Source organism: Carassius carassius, chromosome 12 (assembly GCF_963082965.1).
Source record: "Carassius carassius chromosome 12, fCarCar2.1, whole genome shotgun sequence".
Lineage (NCBI taxonomy): Eukaryota > Metazoa > Chordata > Actinopteri > Cypriniformes > Cyprinidae > Carassius > Carassius carassius.
Genome location: NC_081766.1, coordinates 10,621,755 through 10,636,382, shown reverse-complemented (window position 1 = coordinate 10,636,382; position 14,628 = coordinate 10,621,755). Strand labels below are relative to the sequence as shown.

Sequence of the window (14,628 nt, the reverse complement as noted above, 5' to 3'; positions counted from 1 at the left end):
AAGCAGGTGTTTTTCCATGTTGACTAGATCAGATCAGGTGTGTGTTAATGTTCTCTGTGCTCTGAGCTGTAGATCTGTTACTGTGACTCTCTGCAGTTTCACTCTCAAACACACTAAAACTTCCTGCTTTCTGTGTGATGATGCTGTCTGCCGCTTCTCATGTTTTTGTTCTGCCATTTCTTAGAAGAAAGCTTTATCTTGAAGGAATTATAAATACAGTATATATTTATTTATTTAACACATAAATCTGAGCATATCACACCGGTCCTCAGGTCCTTACACTGGCTTCCAGTTACATTCAGGATTGATTTCAAAGTTTACTTGCCTATAAGTCACTCAATGACCTAGGACCAAAATACATTGCAGATATGTTCACTCAATATAAACCTAACAGACCACTCAGATCATTAGGATCGAGTCAGTTGGAAATACCAAGGGTTAACACAAAACAAGGGGAGTCTTCCTTTATTTACTTTACCGCCCGCAGCTGGAATCAGCTTCCAGAAGAGATCAGATGTGCTAAAACACTAGTCACATTTAAATCTAGACTCAAAACACACCTGTTTAGCTGTGCATTTGTTGAATAAGCACTGTGCGATGTCCGAACTGATTGCACTGTATTTTACATATTCACTGTATTTTATGTCAAATCATTTTCTATTTCTACTTGTTTTAAATTCATTTTAAATAAGTAAAAAAATTTATAATTTCCAAAGTTTTAAAATTGCTTGTTTTATTTTTGTTCTACATGATTATTTTACTTTCTTTTGTGTAAAGCACTTTGAATAACCATTTGCCTTAAGAAAAGCACAAACATGAATTATTATTTATGAACAAATAAAATTAACATGAATGTTTGAAAGTGTTAATACTCCCGGATTTAAATTAGATTTTGAATTCCAGATTCAGGTCAGGTCCTCACTGCATGCTAATGTGTTAATAAAATGCTCATTGAAGAGCTTGTTTGTTGTGATGATTTGAGGCTCAAGACACTGTGGTTGAAGTTTGAATTTGCTAACCTGATTTTATTTTGTAAACCTTGAAAAATTCTTTATCAAGAAGGATTTTTGAACAAATGCTTTATCCCCGCTATATTTATCCCTCTTTATGTTATTAAGCTATTTAATCGCTGATATACCCATGGACATTTGTTTAGAATAACTAAATGGAGTATCATTATTGTATGTATGCTTACAACTCAGTCTCTGTTCAACAAACTACCCCTAAGATATAAACCTCACCCATTTCACAATCGGGCAAAATGCAAATGCATCTAAAAATTATTTAATCACTTCTTTAAACATAGTTGCTTTAATACAATGTTATGAATACTTGAAGTATCTTTGTGTGTCATCCTTTCTGTTATATCCTTTTATTCTGTTAATGACAATTCGTGCATACTGTTTTTTGTTGAATAGAGGGGTGTTCCCTAGTGTAAACAGCAGATATGGGTGTTGGGTATGTGTCAGGTTTTTGTAGAGTGCTCATGTGTTTCCTGTGACTGTGGGCGTCAGAGCGCAGTAGTACAGAGCAGAGTCTGTTATAGATGCAGAGAAGATCTCCAGATCCACAAGGTTTTCTTTACTGACTTTAGTGACTTTAGTTGTGAATCTAGAATCTACATAGGACTCCTGAGATTCTCTTGAACCGTCTGAGATGAGCACAATGAACTCAGGAGCTGATCCAGGATACTGATGATACCAGTGAAGATGGAGTGCAGATGAATAACTGCAGGATAATTTAACACTGAACCCTCATCAGCAAACACCTCTGTTTTGGTTGGATTGATGATTTCATTTCCATAAGCTGCATCTGTGAAAGTAGATCAAATCTCTTATAAAGATTTCTGGTGTTAAAAATAAATTATTCAATTTAGATGTTCAGTATAGAATACAATATACAACAAAAAGAAAAACATTTATACTTAATTTTGAGCAGTAAATATCCATTATGGCTCCATTTTGAGAATTTAGATTCAAAACAATTCAATACTTACATGCAAAGGCAGAAAGCAGAACGACAGAATAGAGATTCATTGTGTGCGTTTCTTATTCTCTCTCTAACAGACTTGAAGTTAAAGAAGATCACATCAGATATCAGTGTTTAAACCCCACCTCTTCCAGAGAACTCTTTGAGAGAGCAGAACAGATCAGAATCTGTTTCATAGACAATTATCTTATTTGAGTACTATTCATGTGCTATACTGCATAGTACCCTCTTGTGGTTACGTACTGACTTTGTTACATGATTATGTGATAAACAGAATATGATCTGGATGAATTCCTTATGCAGCACTTTATTATAGTGCTTAGCTATATGACTTTAAATCATAACCAGATTATCGGCAGGATGTCTCTCTTTAGATGTGCATATACACAAAAAGTGAATTTAGGGCTGATGTGTATTTTGGTGATAAAAAGAGTTATTACAAAAAATTAATGTTGAACTGTATTTGAATCAACATTTAGTCAGTGACTTGCATCCTAGAGGGAAGTGTAAAGAAAGAGCATTCATAATAGTATTAAGTGTTAAAATATTTAAAATATTATAATTAATTGTACCACTGCTTCAACTATATAGTTTATATATTGTTTTATAGTTTATCTCAAATTAATACAGTGTGAATTTATAATATACCTATATTTATGGAAAGAAATACAGCTTTATCTGTGTATAAGGTTTTTTGTAGAGTGTTCTTGTGTTTCCTGTGACTGTGGGCTCCAGAGCACAGTAATACAGAGCAGAGTCTGATACAGCAGCAGAAGAGATGATCAGATCCACACGGTTGATCTCTTTTGTGGATTGATTTTCTTTTCTGAGCTTAGTAGAGAACCTGGGATCTACATTAGATGTCTTAGTCTCTTTCATACCCTCTATTATGAGCACAAGAAACTGAGGAGCTGATCCGGGATACTGACTGTACCATTGAAGTGAGTCTGCAGAGGAATAACTGCAGGATAAAGTAACAGTTGAACCCACTGCAGCAGATTCCTCAGTGCTGTCTGGTGTGATTTCAGCTCCAAAACTCACACCTGGGGAAAGAAATGTGTAAATTATGAATTTGATTTAGTACAGTGACTTGAAATGGTTTACATACAATAAACAATACTAGTTAGTTATATAAAATATTAATCTAATATTAATCTAATAAAATTCTAAAGGTTAAAAGCAGAGAAAATTTTACATTATTTAAGGATGTAATATTTTTATATTACCAATGAAAAGTTCATTAAGCATGTAAGATGAGAAGATTATTTGACAAAATATTTTACATGTACTGTATATTCTCAAATTATAAATGCAAATACATGCAAAACATAGACAAAAGCACTTACATGTCAAGGCCCAAAGTAGGATGACTGAATGAAGCATCATTGTACATGTGTGTGTTTAACTACAACAGGAGTGAGTTTTATGACAGTCTAGTAAATGTAAGATCATCTCATATCTACTGTATGTGCCAAACTCCTCCTCTTTAAATTTGATGCCAAAAACCCCTTCACATCTGCACATAGTTTAAAACTAAACATTAAATTTAGTCTTATAAATGTGAGATCTGCTCATGCAGGTCAATAAATTATCATCTTCAGACTCAAAGAAATATAAAAATATAAAAATACATTTAAAATTCTTAAATTGCAGTTTTTTAATGCATTTTATTGACATGGGACAGAAGTAATTGGAATGTGGATTTGCATCTCATCATATAATCAGTTACACTTGTTCAAATCTCCACAGACATCTCCTGTCTGTCAGTGTAACTGAAGTGAATAAGAGATTGAATATGAAACAAGGTTAGTTTATTGCAGTGGTTGCCAGTCTGTTGGTTGCAATCCACTGCTAGGTCTTTATCACTGTCCCTAGCTCCCAAAATCAACAGAAAAATAAGTAGGCCTACAAAAATATATTACATTTCTCCAGTCTTTGTACTGTATTTTTTTAACTTATTTTTCTGTTATTTTCAGGAGCTACTGGGACAGTAATAAAGAAAAAATCAGGACATCAACAGAGGTCAGAGACACTGAAGATGGACACAAAGAGGAGAAAATACTGTAGCAGGTAGAGCAAGCTCACTGTTTAGGATGCTCAAAATATAGGAAGAAAATATAAATACAGAATTGGTGTGAGGGGTTATATGAATGTATCGCTTAAGCCGAACTTCAGAAAAGTTATGATAATGGCATTTTCTTCTCGTACTTGCGTATTAAGTAGTATTTATGAGTGCAGCGCTGCTTTGTTTACAGGGGTAACCAAGGAAATGCTATTTCACTTCTGATATATAAGAAACCAATTTTTTCCGCTCATTTAGCCCGTCCGCTGTTTTTGTTTCATGCAGGTTTGTTCTATGTAGCATTATTTCACAAGGATAATGTCAGACCATTCTGCTTTTGGTTGTAAACACTGGTTACATCAATACAGTAATTGTGTTTTGGTTCACATCATTTTGGTGCCATTTAATTCAGGATACAGAAAAGGACATACAGTCTAGTCAGGTGGGTCAGTGGGCTACAGTGTAATTTCAGGATCACCCAAATGGAAAATTATTTATTTACTGTCATTAACTTAACATGAGCAAATGTAAACAAAAGTAATTCTGAAATATATTTAGCTGATTTGCTAGTTCTAGTATGTTTTCTTTTATTTTGTCCCCAGTTACTTATTATTATGCCGAGACAGAATCTGCAAAAAAAAACAAAATTTAAATCATTTATTTGGGGGATAATTTGTGGAACTGTGAAATGGATTTTCAAGTGTGCTTGGTAATGTAAGTCCCCTGTTTTTGTGTGAGTGTTGAGTGTGTTTCAGTCACTGTGGGCCTCAGAGCACAGTAGTACACAGCAGAGTCAGACACTCGCAGATTCTTGATCATCAGTGGAAATGTTCTTGATGTGGAGTCCAATGTTGCAGAAAATTGCTTTGTAAAATCAGGCTCAGTGGAATATTGATTCAAAATGAATGTTGGTGATCTGTTTGGTAGCTGTTTGTACCAGAAGAGGTCCGGACTTAAAGAAGTAGTAGTATAATTACACATTAAAATAACTTGAGCTCCTTCACTTTCAGACATTTCTCCTGAAGACTGTTCAACCCTGTCCTGTCCTGAGGACACTGGAAAATAGACAGAAAAACATGAATTATAACCAAAGTAAATTTAAACATTTAATAAACTGAATGTAAGTAAATAATTTACTTTTAAAGTTTACAGATGTGCTTACCATCATAATGTGCTGTGAAACACAGCGAAATAAAAGCCCATCTAAACATAGTTGATCTATGAACAAACATTCACTCAACTGTGCTCTCAAAAACTGTTCATCTCGCAGAGTGCTTCTTGAAATGTTTGTGTTGTCACGTGATCTACTCGTATATGAAGAGAGAGTGATGCTGACCTCTCGTGGATGAAGTTTGAAATTGCTTAAAAAAATGTATTTTAGAAAACATTTTTCACAGAATTAGAATAAACCTGAAAATGTTTTTAGAACACATGCTTGATCCCCAATAGTCATCTCTGTATTGTAAGCTGTTTAGTTACTAGATGTACCAATGGGTATCATGCACCTATTTTTTTGCGTCCTTGCAGTAAATGATCTTAAAGTATGCTTTGTTTATTGACCACATTTGTGCATGTGTATGAGTGATTTCTACCATAATGTTTTACACTGAGACTTTTATACTTACAATAATCATGCATTTGCATTTAAAAATACTCAAAGGTGTGGCTTCTCTGAATGGGCAAAATTGCTCTAGATATAATAGAGGGGGGTCTAATGGAACCAAGGTGAACAGAATGACATAAGACAACTCAGGAAAACTAACAGACATGACATGTAACAATGAACTTCTCAAATATTTTTAACTAATATTATATTTTATAAAGCAGTGTTTCTCACCTGGTTTGGCCATGGGACCTACATTTTCCCATGGGCATCAAGCCGTGACCCATATCTTTAGGATATATTAGCACTTAAATGGTTCCCCTTATGAGCCAATGAAGCACTTGTAGTGCTATATATTTAGCACTTGTATTTTTTTTTCTTTCTTGATGCTTTGATACTTTACTACATACCACCAATGTCTGATGTGTGATATTCTCTTAAATATATTTCTGAAACAAAAATATTCACATAATTTTCATGTTTTATTGTTCAGGAGGTTTTTGTACACTGTAGTTTCTTGTCATTGTGGGCGTCAGTGCGCAGTAGTACAGCGCAGAATCTGTTACTTCAGCATCAGAGATCTCCAGACTCACAAGATTGTTGTTTTTATCAACTTTAGGTATTAGACGATCAGGAAGAGGATTACTTGTGGCTCGTGTGGATAAATAAATGCGAGGAACTCCGATTTGGACCCTGGAAACTGACGATATCAGTGCAGGTTATTTACAGCTCCATCATATTTACAGGACAGAGTGACTTTTTCTCCCTCGGATTTAAGTGCCTTGTTTTCCAGAGGTGTTCATGACTGCGCAGATGTCTCCTCTGCAAGAAAACCATTCAACTTTTAATCAAACTTACCCAAAGAATTCATACTAATATATTACAGCTTTACAATGAAATCAGTGTTCTACAGCATAAAATAGAGATAAAACATCCAAAAACAGTAAAAAAAAAATTAAAAAAAAAAATAAAAAAATTAATAATATTAATCATATATAACATTCATTGGCATTATTTGATCATATGATTCAAGGTCAAGAATCAGTAGACCCTTTCTTTTAGTCAAGAATAACAGAAGCAGAACACAAGGGATGGTCATGTTTGCACTGTACAAAGCAAAAGTTGAGTTGCTTTTTCATTTCCCCACAAACTCCACATATTTTTCACTGTAAGAGGATGAGAACACAGCATTAAAATTAAATGTTTGATTGATCAACACTGAAGTAAAAAATATGATCTATAATATACCATAACCAAAAAGTATGAATAAAGCTCAACTGATCATTAAGATTATCTTTTTATTATGTTGAATGGTTATGTTGGCCTGCTGGTTATTTTGTTTTAAATAAATAATTTTAAAAAAAGTTTATGGTTAATAAAGTCTTGGGTTTCACCTACACATTAGAGTCCTCATTAAATTCATATCACTTGGTCTTAATGCTGCGTCTCAATGAAGACTAGTATTGTGTATATATTAAACTACATATATCACTTAATTATTATGTGCAATGATTAATCTTAGGACATACATTATGCATCCATGCATTTGATTAGGCTATATAACTGTATTCACTGAAACTTACAGTGAATAAAGACGTACACTGCTCTCTACACGTTCAGTCAATTGCGGCATTCAGCGGCAGTGTGATACATGATACATGTATTTCCTAATACCAACACTAATAGCAATGGTGTTTTAACGCTGATGCTCATCAGATTAACTGAAACTGACTCTGTTTTCATGTCTCTTGTATCACAATGCAGACTCACATTCTGATGTTCCAAACTCAATCCATATGGTCTTCAAAATGATTTATTTTGTAGCTTTTGAATACAGACGAAGATCAGGCTCAGATTTAGTTGAATATTCATCGACAAGAAGTAGGAACTCTGGTTTTACTCCGACATACTGTCGATACCACTGGAGAGAGCCAACAGTGCCAGTACTGGTACTGTAATTACAGGACAGTGTCACATTTTTACCCTCAACAATATATTTTTCTGGAGACAGTGGTTGAATTGTATCAGCAAAAGAAGTTACTGTGGAATAGAAAAGAGTCTCAATTTATCAAGCAATAAAAGAATAAATATATGCAAAGCCTCGATTTTAAGGTTGTTTTTTTTTCATAATAAACCTAATGCTTGAATGAATATCTCTTACCCATGCAAAGTTGCATTAATATCCAGGTAAAGACAAACATGATGTCTTCAGTGAGACTGTGATGGAAAAAATAGTATTTTGAACTCTCAACAAGTTGAATAAGCTCCGCCCACTGCTGGAGTGTTTTATTCCGTAACAGCAGTTGCGAATGTTTAAGTGAAATGTTTAAGTGAAAACTGCATGAAAACACAGGATGTGTGGATTGACAGAGAAACAGAGCTTGAGGATTTGTTGAGATCTCCATGAAATCTTTCTTCAAATTATCTTTCACTGCTGCTTGATCCAGTCGGAGCATGTAAACTGGGAATCCATTTAATGCAATAAGTCCCTTCCTGACTTTAGAGATATTTGTTACTTTCTGTACTATTATAAAAACATGTTTTATAATGTACCATTCTTTCTTTGTGCACAGGATTGTCATCCCTTCCCAAACTGCTGCAGCAAGACCAAAAAGTACACAGAATATTATTGTATTGCATAAATTATAAAGAACAATTGGGTGAAAGCATTTGCTAAATGAATAAATGTAAAATTACTGGATTTGCAAAGCCTATCAATTAAAAAAGTAGTTTTCACATGTTTTATCCATACATAAAATATATGGCTTTGAATTGTTGAGGCTTGTGTAAGAAGAAGCTCAGAAGTTCATTGCCAAAGCCATGATAAACCCAACAGACTGAACAATAATATCAAATATACTGGATGCTGTTGGAGAATCAAAACACAACTCAACTATGAACTGAGACAGCCATCTGAATAAGTACAAGAATTCCTAAAATTGAAAAGACTAATTGATTAAGAATATATTTGTGTATAAATGGAACTTTTTTTTAAGTTTCACAGGTGTTGCCACATTTTTTATTTCCTTAGGGGCTGGTTAGACTGTGTTTTTGATTGTGGTATTCACTAGATATTTTTAGAGTGAAAAGAGCTTCAGGTTTTTGTATGACATGTCTCATGTTTTTGATCATTTGGCTATTACTCTTAGAGCACAATAATAGAGAGCTGAATCTGATAGACGTACATCAGTAATAGTGAGTTCAGTGGATGTACGTGATGTAGTTGACTGAAATCAACCATCAGAGTGTTATCATCATAACGTAATCGGGCACCTTTTGCGTAATAAATATTGTGGTTCTCTGTTGGGATTCTGTCTGTACCAGTAAAGCAAAACATATTCACTGTTTGTACTATATGAGCAGCTCAGTTTGACAGTTTCTCCTTCTTGAAAGGTTTTTTCTGTCGCTTTATCTGGCTTAATATCGTCTCCAGCCACTAAACCTGTCAACAATAAGCACAAATAGACAGATTTTTGATTTTCGAAAGCAAAGTTGACAAAATAATCCCTAACACATTTCACAGCACATAATCATAAAAACATACTGTTATCATTTAAAAACAGTCTTTAATTTGTTTTCACTCCATAAATAATGTACCTGTTTCCACAATGAGAATCAGTATGAAGCATCTGTCCATGTTCAATCAGATCAGTTCAGTTCTCTGTTGAGGCTCTCAGTGCTCTGAGCTGTAAGTCACTGCAGATCGGACACAAACACACACAGGAACTTCCTCCTCTCTGAACTTCCTGCTGCTGTTTATGACTGTAATTTAATGGTGTTAGATAACTACACTATTTTATTAGAGATTTAGAAAACATTGTATATAAAATGTTTTACATGGCGGTTTATACTACATCAAAAACAAACCAGAAGCATGTTAATTAAACCATTTTTTGATGGAGTTTAGCTTCCTCACAGCACAAAACATGATAATGTGACGATGGAGCACAGAGTGCAATGTAGTATTTCTTCAAAAAGCACATTAATATACCACAAAATATGTGGTTTCTTGATTTATATATTTCCTGCTGTGTAAGTATATTTTCAATATAGTTTGTACTATATACATGTTTAACAATTTTGTAGTATGACTATATTTCTCTTATATATGATAGGAACATTATCTCCACGTGAAAGTGTGTGAACACTGCCATCCTGTGGCATACATCAACCTGCACTATTTATAGCAAATGGGGTATATGTTTTATTGTTTGACAGTGGACTGAATTACAGGTGTTAAAGACCAGCTTCATACTTCATAGGGATCTGTGTGTACCTTTTGATTTTGTACCTGTGATTTTTTTTTTCCACCATTGGTTCATAATTGCCAGTCACAGCTTATTTTTCTCTGTCTTCATCTCTGTCTCTGTGTTTGTCTCTTATCTCTCATTGTAACAGGTTTTTGTAGAGAGCTGATGTGTTTCCTGTCAGTGTGGGCTGCAGAGCACAGTAGTAGAGCGCAGAGTCTGATACAGCAGCAGAGGAGATGATCAGATCCACACGTTCCCTTCTTGTAATGTTAACAGTGAATCTTGGATCTACATCAGACTCTTTAGCTCCTTTTGCACTACTGTAGGTGAGTACAAGAAATTCTGGTTTTGATCTTTCATACTGACGATACCAGTGGAGATAATCTGTACGTCCAGAGTCAGAAAAACCACAGGATAATGTAACATTTGAACCCTCCTCACTAAAAACTTTGGTTTTGTTTGGTTTTATGACATTTCCAAAGACGGCAGCTGAAAAAGAAGAGGTACATTATTATTATTATTTATATTATATTATTTTATTTATTTATATATATTATTTTCTTCTTTTAATGATCATCCAAATAATCAGCAAAATAACTATACATACCGGTTGAGGCACAGAACAGAATAACTGAATGAAGATTCATTGTACAAGTGTTCACTCTGATAAGAGTCAGACTGAATCATTTCATCAACACTCTCCGTCAGACAGAATTAGATCATGTCAGATATAAATCCCTCCTCTTTTGACACTTCAAGACAAAAAAAGAAGCTTTATTTTGAAGGAAGAGTTTTTCTTCTGGCCTGGCTCATTATTGCTACCATTATGTGAATCAAATTTTCTGTCCATTATTGTTAAGATTAATTCTAAGTAATTATATTCTAAGTGGGTGCATAGTAGATTTTGTACACAAGTTAAATGAACTTTAGTCATACTTTAGTGTCAGTCAGTTAAAAAACAAAACTACTTAAAACACATTTTCATAATATGGGGAAGCTTTAGGTTTTTTGCAAATGTAACAAATGAATTGTTGTTGCACATCTGTAGTACATTTTTTAACACACAGTTGCAACCTTAAAAAAATTTTAAGCATTTTATCTTTCTGACAAGCTTTTTTTATGCAATTTTTTTCCTTTCATAAAACATTTTTCCTATCAACCTCACACAGGTGTTTCCAGTTATTATCTCACATTGAGGTTTTGATTTGGTTTTCATAATAACAGCTTCAAAGTGAAAATGGCTTGTAGTTTTTGTACGACTTGTTTCGTGTTTTGTATCACTGGGCTTCAACTCTTAAAGCGCAGTAATAGAGAGCTGAATCTGACACAGATACACTACTAATAATGAGTTCAGTTAATATGCGAGAAGTTCTTGACTGGAATCGAGGATCAGAGCTGTGCTTAGCACTGTTTGATCGCGCTCCTTCACATAATAAATATTGAGGATCTTCATTAGGATATTGTCTGTACCAGTAGAGTCGTACATATTCACTGTCTGAATCATATGAGCAGCTCAGCGTTACAGACTCTCCTTCTGTTTTGGTGATGCTCGTCCCTTTATTTGGCTCAATTTTGTCCACAGCTGTCACATCTGCAAACATTAAGAACAATATTAACTAACTTTGTCTTAGGTTAAATGTTGTAAATTACTAAAGACATCTTTACAAATTTAAAATAGTTTTAATAGATAACTCAATAAAAATACATCCAGTGTTTTAAAATCATAAATGCCACACCTGATGCCATAATGAAAAGCAGCAGCATGTATTTGTTCATGGTGAGTATGATCAGATCAGTTGTGTGTTGATTCTCTCAGTGCTTTGTGCTCTGTGTGTTACTGAAGCTTTCTTCTATTCAAGACATTTAGGAACTTCCTGCTCTCTGTAAGTGTGAAATCAAAGCTTTGAACCTTAAATAATACTGTTTAACAGTATGATATATTAAAAATTTACACCAAAAATCTCCATCTCCATTTTGGTCACTTTTCACACTATATTAAAAAATGTAGTACAAATTTTACAAATTTTTTAATTGCTTTTCCTAATGAATGTCTGAGAACACTGCCACCTTGTGGCACATTATACCTGCACAGTCTGTTACACATGATAATAGATCGAAACTTTTAACTGCTGGCTACTTTTGAATGGTTTTAATTAGCAATATTAGGATGCTTCGTTCAGTTTTTAATGTCACACTGATTCATTTCAGCTATACAGTACATACGTAACGTAAACTTGGAATCATCAACTTTTTTCAGTTTATTTCTTTATATTTGCTTGCAGTTTCATGTAATTTACTAACTGCTGCAGTTTATGGGTTCTCTTTTAGTCTTTAAGGCTGTATCTATTGATTGTTCTCATTGATTGTTCACATCTCATTCTCATTTTTTGAGGAAAGGATTTTGTAGAGTGTTCTTGTGTTTCCTGTCACTGTGGGCTGCAGAGCGCAGTAATACAGAGTAGAGTCTGATACAGCAGCAGAGGAGATCTCCAGGTCCACACGTTTGATTTCTTTTGTAGCTTTTGAATACAGACGACGATCAGGCTCAGATTTAGTTGAATATTCATTGACAAGAAGTAGGAACTCTGGTTTTGCTCCGACATACTGTCGATACCACTGGAGAGAGCCAACAGTGCCAGTACTGGTACTGTAATTACAGGACAGTGTCACATTTTTACCCTCAACAATATATTTTTTCTGGAGACAGTGGTTGAATTGTATCAGCAAAAGAAGAAGAAGAAACTTGATCAATCAAGCAATAAAATAATACATTTATGAAAAGGCTCAAATTGATTTTTTTTTTCAGTTGTTTATTTTTTGTATTATAATAAACTTTGATTGAATGCATATCTCTTACCCATGCAAAGTTGGATTATTATACAAGTAAAGAGAAACATGATGTCTTCAGAGTGTCAGTGATGACAACAATAGTGTCTGAATAACTTTTTTCACTCTAACGCATGTGAATAAGGTCCACCCACTGCTGTAGTGTGTTTATTTATTTATTTTAAATAGAAAAACAATATGCTTATGTCTGAAACTGACAGAAAAATGTATCCTAAGGTTTTGATGAGACTTTTTTTTTTTTTTTGATCCAATTGAGAGGTTATGGAGCATGTAAACTAAAAATCTTAACTGGATCTGGTGTTTAGATATGTTCTAATGAAGTTACATTTAACAATTAATTTTTACCAAGAACAGCAGTCATTAAAAGTAAATTCCTCCACAGATTAATGTTGTTTTATGTAAAGCAGGTAAGGTTTCCAATGCACAGCTCTTTGAAATTAAACACATATATTAGGAGCTTAAATAAATAGATACCACCAACATCAAAGATTATCCCACACTTTGGACAACATCTGAAATTATATATTTTCATTACATTGAGATAGAGAGATTCATTTCATTAAAAAAAAAACTAACTTTTGAATGTTGTTCTTTTGCTTCACAGATATTTCTGATATCAAAAGGATGGCCACATATTATTAAGTAGCATTGCATGTGGCTTTAGATTTGCTAAGGAGATTTGTGGATAAAAGCCAGACATTTTCTCGTTAGTTTTTCTGTGTGAAGGTAAAGAATAGCCCAAAATAGTGCTGACTATGTAAATACATTTTATATGTTTACTTGTATATCATTTTCTTTTTCTTTTTTTATACAAAAAAGCATAAACATAAATAACCTATATTTTCCTAGTCTACATTATGCTTGACCATTAAGATTCTTCACACTTACAAACTGAGAAAGAAAATGTTATACTGTCAACAGTTTGGTTGCAAACATACTTCAAAATGTCTTAATTTGTGCTCATCAGAAGAATGATACTCAAACAGGTTTCGAACAACTTGAGGGTGAGAGTTAATTATGACAGAAACTTCATTTTGGGGCGAACTATCCCTTTAAGAGCACAGAACCTGATGATGCAATTAGTGTCACAAATTCAGTGCAAGACATGCATTTGTGGTTAAAAAGTATAAATAAGTTTTTTTTTAATTGTTTATTTATTTTTAGAAAATTACCAAAAGTTTCACTAGATTTATCAGCTTGATCATGTAGAGCCCTTGGAAGCTGCACAGAAACTGAGATTTAGACTTTCAGTCCATTATATGGGGGAAAATCCTGGAATGTTTTCCTCAAAAATCAAAATTCTTTGAGACTGAAGAAAGAGAGATATGAACATCTTGCATGACATGAGGGTGAGTAAATTATAAGGAATTTTTTTTTTCTGGAAGTGAACTACTCTTTTAAACTCAAACTTTAAACTGTAAAATCAGTTTTATATCCACATATTAATTTCTATATGACTGACTGTACATTATCCCTTACATGGGGTGACTGGACTGGGTAAACAAGGTTCTCCTGAACATTTGTTGTGTCCACCAGTAAAGCATGTTGTCACATTTTTGTAATATAGATACAATACTGTGTATCAGGTTTTTGTTCAGCGTTAATTTCTTGTGTTTCCTGTGACTGTGGACTCCAGTGCACAGTATTACAGAGCAGAGTCTGATATTTAAGCAAAGGATATCTTCAGATCCACACGTTTGATTTCTGTTGTACTGTAGCTTTTGAGTATAGAGGAAGATCAGGCTCAGATTTACTTGAATATATGTTGCAAAGAAACAGGAAATCTGATTTTCCTCCAAGATACTGTTGATCCCACTAGAGAGTTAGTGTCAATATTGGTACTGTGATTACAAAACAGTGTCACATTTTTTTAAAAA

General features: G+C 33.8%; 1 pseudogene and 1 gene segment (V, D, J or C); both read right to left on the bottom strand.

Moving 5' to 3' along the window:
- Window positions 1–1,311: 1,311 nt before the first annotated feature.
- LOC132154175 (T cell receptor alpha variable 9-1-like) lies at window positions 1,312–2,036 on the bottom strand (annotated as a pseudogene).
- A 607-nt stretch (window positions 2,037–2,643) lies between these two features.
- On the bottom strand, window positions 2,644–3,416 carry LOC132155396 (Ig kappa chain V region 120-like). The segment is given in 2 exon segments: window positions 2,644–3,032; window positions 3,336–3,416. Coding segments are annotated over 2 exon segments (429 nt in total).
- Between the last annotated feature and the right edge of the window lie 11,212 nt (window positions 3,417–14,628).